Source organism: Tribolium madens, unplaced genomic scaffold, assembly GCF_015345945.1.
Source record: "Tribolium madens isolate multiple individuals breed KSU strain unplaced genomic scaffold, Tmad_KSU_1.1 Scaffold_20;HRSCAF=117;Tcas5.2_LG4, whole genome shotgun sequence".
Classification (NCBI taxonomy): Eukaryota; Metazoa; Arthropoda; class Insecta; order Coleoptera; family Tenebrionidae; genus Tribolium; species Tribolium madens.
The window spans coordinates 10813681-10819302 of NW_025400985.1; the positions used below are offsets into that span (position 1 = coordinate 10813681).

The window sequence follows — 5622 nt, forward strand, 5'->3', positions numbered from 1 at the left end:
ATCAATTTGTTGTTAAATGGCGACTTTAAACAGACGATTTCGTTTCAGCGGTATCATCTTTTCTCAGAGACAAAGAAGTCAAAATCCGCCGAATTGATCGATTTGAATTCTCTTCGGAGACAGGCAGAACGGATATTAGATTTAAACTTTTTCCAAGAGTCGACTTAAATAAGCGGAAGTGGGACTGGCGTCGTAAACTGTAGCACACGAGATATTTTTATTCCGCTATTTACCGACATATATCGCAACACATAAAACAAAATAGGTTCAGGAATTTCCTGATTACGGTTTTATCACCGGCAGGGATTTCAGGACGATTCGCCCTCGACAGGCATTTTTGCCATGTTATTACCGACCTTGATGGCATGATACAACAGAAGCTCGCATATTGCAACCGGTTTTCACAAAATGTTTAAATATTCACCAACTTTGCCTCAATCGAGCCTACGATAGTGTCGTAGGCCTCCCCTAAATTCTTTCTTATCAATAATCTAATTTTTATAAATCTTATTTGCGATTTCATTTGAAAATGAGATTATTTGATCTCGTTTCATCAATAACCAAGTCTCGTAATAATTTAGCTCTATTTTTAAATAATTTTGAAAATGATGTTTAAAAATTTCACCTACAAAATTATCATGTTATCTTATTACTTTTATTGACAATACACTATCACAAACTGCTTAAACGTTAAATTTTAACTATTTTTTAAATAAATAATTTTGTACATTTTTATTTTTTTATTTTTCCCTAAAATATAATTACCCGTCAATTAAGTTAAATATTTTATGAATACCTAAACATTTCCAAATTTGATGGAAAGTGGCGTGGGATTTTGTTGTTTTTTATTTTGAAAATCCAAGCTTATTTTAATTTCAATAGTTTTTGAAAGGTTTTTAATTATTTTATCTAATTTATATGTAAATTTAATCTAAAATAAATTGCTGAAACTTTCGAAAACATCAAATTGTGCGTTTTTTTTTTTCATTCTTTTGCAGCAGTGAGAATTTGAAAAGGGTTACAAAAATGTTAGAAAGAAAATGAAATGACGAATAGTTTTGTCGATTCCGATTTGATGAACGTGGTGTCGCAATTGGCCATACAAATCTGATGTCTGTAACAGCTTTTAGCAACATTTAGCAATAGTTGAAACGTTTTAATAGCGGTCATAAATAACATCGATCGTTCCGCTAAGCGTCCAACTATTGGAAATGGTATCCTTTGTCGTTTTTATTGTCAACAGCGATTAATTAGAATTGGTGACGTGCGAAGCGTTCTCGCAACTTCTTAATACCATTATGAATATGTCAGCGAGAGCGAAACATAATTTTCGATAATATCTCAAAGCAACGACACGTAATACAAACCGCTGCGCCGCATTTCCGAATAAATTTCGTCCCCCTCAAACAAATTTATTTTTTAATCTCGCGCCTACAATCAGAATATTTTTCCTCGCGAAACAATTACTCGGGAAGCGCCGTGGTGACGCAACATACGTACAAAGGAAATCTCTTGCAAACTTATTTCCTACATCATTTTTCACTCCGGAAAAGTGTATAAGTGCATGCCGCACTAATATCTCTAGGGCATAAAACTTCCGCGTCCCTGATTGAACTAAATGAACACGCGGCAAATGGGCTGAACGTCAACTGGGAATCTGCGAAATTGTGACAGTGGAAGAAGAGTATCGACACTAAGCGCCACCGCTAAAAATGTATTAAAGGCGACAGAAAGCAGAGGTCAATTCGGTCCGGAGAAATCCGGTGCTTCTCTGGGGACTCGCGCTAGACAACTTGACAGGACACGTTGCGGTACAAATTGATAAATAAAAAATAACACCACACCTTCGTCCACACTTTTAAATCTAATGCACTTTTAATAAGTTTATAAAAACTACATCAGCGAGAAACCCGTCGTGTTTGATAAAATAATAAAACGGCAAAAGTTGACTCGGAAAAAGAAACACACACCCAACTTCCTTCCTTTATAGCAATATTAAATTTCTACTTCTATTTCCAGTCGAATTTTAATTGTATCAAGTTAAAATAAGTCTTACAAACTTTCATTTGACGCTTTAACTTCCACTTTATCGAAAATTGATTTTGCGCTAACCAAAAACCGTGGAAAGTTGAAAACAAGCCTAAGCACTTTGAAGCCGCGTTGCGTAAATATCAAACAAGACACTGACACAATCAATTCAATAAATTAGCTGCTAGCAACCAACTCTTAATTAAATTCTTTCCGGTTAATTTGCCCCGCATTATGTTTTATTTATGAAATATCCTCAATCGAATCGATTTCTCATTAAACACCACCGTAAAGTCCAATTATAAACCGTAGCAATTACACCATCTTACCAAGTAACAATATTAAAGACTTAAAAGGCGGCTTAACAAAAAATTTAATCGAAGAATGAGTGGCGGGGTATTGATTTTGAGTAAAAATTTTAATTTGAGTACTTCCGTGTTTGATCGTTGTTAAATTTCGCCCACACTCACTCAGCGTGATGAACTCCCATGATGGGAATTAAATAGTAATAGTAGTAACAATCGGGAGGTACTTATGGTTATGCTTGTATCGCATGAAAGCTTGTCGAGTCGAGATCTTCAACAATTTATTAAGTCTTATGAAAATCGCATGTCGGAAGGTGTAGCACAACATAACAAATTAATTACCATATCAAATTCTTAAGTTTATGCAAAACAGGCCGATATATCGGAAGGAAATTTGTCTCTCGTATGGTAAGTGAATTTCGACGTGGATTCCGTCCAATGAACGTTCGGCTAGGTGTGATAATTAACCCTCGATGAATAATACATGAACAATTTCGGAGTATTACGACTTGTCACCCACTTGCATAAATATCAGCGGGAGTGATTTATCTACCGAGACGAATTTGATAACCGCACATGCGGCATATTTTTTTCGGTCGTCGTGTTTTAAAAATAATCAGAACATGTTCCGGTGAGAGGATGGATCTCGACGGCGAACGGCTGCTAGAACACTTTGTGGAATATAAAATAGACAAAACGATGATAAATTTTAAAAAGGACTCGGACGGTCGATAGAAATTCCAGCTGATGTAACATTATTTCTACATGTATTCATATATTGGAAAATGGAGCCGGATGTATACCTATGACGGGTTCTCTCTTTTTTGTAATATACTACCACGATTGAAAGCTTCGTTCAGGTATTTCCCAGGTGTTTTAAACAGATGTGCTTTTTTTCAGTAACAATACAAAAACTAATTCACATTATTTACACACCAAAAAAGCACTAATCAGAGTCATTATTAGCAAATACAAGGATTTATTCTCTCTCATTTTTTTCAATATGCAAAAACATAAATAAATACTTGCGGTTTAAATGTACTTTTTTGGTGGACACTTCCTGGGAGTTGTATCTGCAAGCAAACTTATTTTTGTGTTTGATGTGGTTGAAAAAGGGGTATTTTTTATGATTATAATTTTTACTCCATTAGAAATTTCCAATTTTATTAAAACCAAAGACATAACTTGAAAGATAGGAAAAGAAACATGTTTTACAAAAAGACACAAAATTTCAGACCGATACAGGGTGAGTCACAAACTTTTTAATCGTAAGAATCTTTAAATGCATCCATTTATACCTATATTTTTGCCATTAGTGCTAAAAAGTTATAAAAAGAACTACCACTGATGGCTAAAACAAAGTTAGTGAGGATTATAAAATTACTGAATAACTCTGTATAAATATAATTTCTTTAGATTAAGTTTAAAGCTATTGATTTTTCTCATACTTTACTTTAAACAAGCTTAATAAATTTAATTTGTCAAAAATCTGATTAAACGATTTTTTTTAATCTGAAAACGGTTTCGGTTTGAAATAAATGTGATAAACTGATGTTTTTAACGCTACAAGTTACAAAATTCACACGAGAGTATTTAATTTTGGCTTAATTACACCGTTAACGAATTTGATACGAGTATTTGCTTTGAATTAGAATATTTTTATCATTTTCCAAAAGAAATGAAAAAACAAAGAAAGCTCTCGTAAACATACTTAATTATTCTTAAAACGACATACAAAATAATGTAACTAACTCAAAATAATAAATGAGACATAGATATAAAAAATAATGACCACCATCGTGAAAATGTATATTTGGTTACACAAAAATACCCAACAAAAGCAGAAAGTTAATTTCTAGTGTAGATAGTCTTTTAAAATTAATACGTAATTGTGAAGTGGGAAGACTTGAGTTTCCTTTTGGCCGCCTTGACAACCTCTAACTTTTCTCTCAAACTCCCCACTTGAAACTTGACCATTCCGTTCTTTTTCCTTGTCACATTTTCAATCCTGGTTTTTAGGCCAAGTTTATCTTTAATAATTGCTTGAATCACGGAAACAAGTTCATCGTCATCTTTAATCATCAAACCGTCTAAAGTGAGAGTAGTTGCCGTATCATTGTGCTTCTCGAGCATATCCTCCAAAATGTCGTTCGTCTCCCTAAGGGACACAGTTTCTTCCTGCAAATCGAACAGCTTCTGCGTGAGATTTACCATCACCTTTTCACAAATGCCGAGATTGGGGGCAAGATCTGGTGTCACAGAGGTTGTTTGAGGAGGATCGAAATTATCGGTGGGCTTTGATTCATCCAAACTTAAAACTGTAAAAAATGTCAAACGTATGTTTAATTAAATTGAAGTTTACCTTCAACTTCGTATTTTTCGTTATTATATCTGTATCCCAAGTCGTCTTTTATAATAAAGAGCCAATAATAGATTTTATCTCCCACGTTTAATTTGGCATTGGATTCCCGGAACACCCACTCATTTCCCTCTCTTTGGAGGACGTCTTGGGAAAATTGTCCGGCCTCGAGTCCCTCCAGAGGTTTATTAATATTTCCATGAAAGGCGAATAATTGGATGCCTTCAGTATGAGGGATGCTCACTTTGAATCCACGAGGTCTGAATGCTTGTATTGAAGGTCGTGGAAGGTTGTAATGTCTCAATGGACGATAATTATGTGTTGGAATTGCAAAACAACTCCCCAACCCAACGATTAATAACACACTTTTGCAAACCGACATATTTAATTGAATCTGAATTTAGAAATGGTCTCCGCATCTTCCCAGTTCAATTTTATGCGAACATAAACTCTTGATAACCTTAAAGGTCATATAAACCGGTTTTTCACTTACTGCATGTATAGGAAATTCCAAGCCGCATCAAAATTGTAGATAAAAAATTCCCAACAATTAAATTTTATTTATACGCGAGAGCAATTTTGACGTACTTTATCTCGATTTTTGTGATACAAACGAGGGTCTTGTGCCGTAATGAAATGTAAATACATTTCGGAACCGAAGACTAACAAAGTGTAAATCTTACTGGAATTAACAAGCGTCACGTTACACATTTCGCTGAAATTAATATTTTTGCACAAAACACAACTAATTATTCTTCACCAGTACGAGATAATCCCTCACAATCCGGCCCTGCAGTCTGCCATATAATTACGCTCCGAAATTCCGTCGAGTCTTTCGACGAATTTAAAATTTAATTTAATGATGGGGTTTCCGACGGGTCTGGCCCTAATGAGGGTGTTGAAATGAAAAGGATTGCACCACTGTTGAAT

The 5622-nt window shown here is 34.6% G+C and overlaps 1 protein-coding gene across 1 annotated transcript; it reads right to left on the reverse strand.

The window, feature by feature from the left end:
- Positions 1–4129: 4129 nt before the first annotated feature.
- Positions 4130–5162, reverse strand: LOC123005217. Its single transcript, XM_044398875.1, has 2 exons — positions 4696–5162; positions 4130–4651 (listed from the first exon to the last, which is right to left on the reverse strand). Exons 1-2 carry the CDS (start codon positions 5072–5074, stop codon positions 4212–4214), a joined length of 819 nt encoding a protein of 272 aa, XP_044254810.1. The 5' UTR covers positions 5075–5162; the 3' UTR covers positions 4130–4211.
- Between the last annotated feature and the right edge of the window lie 460 nt (positions 5163–5622).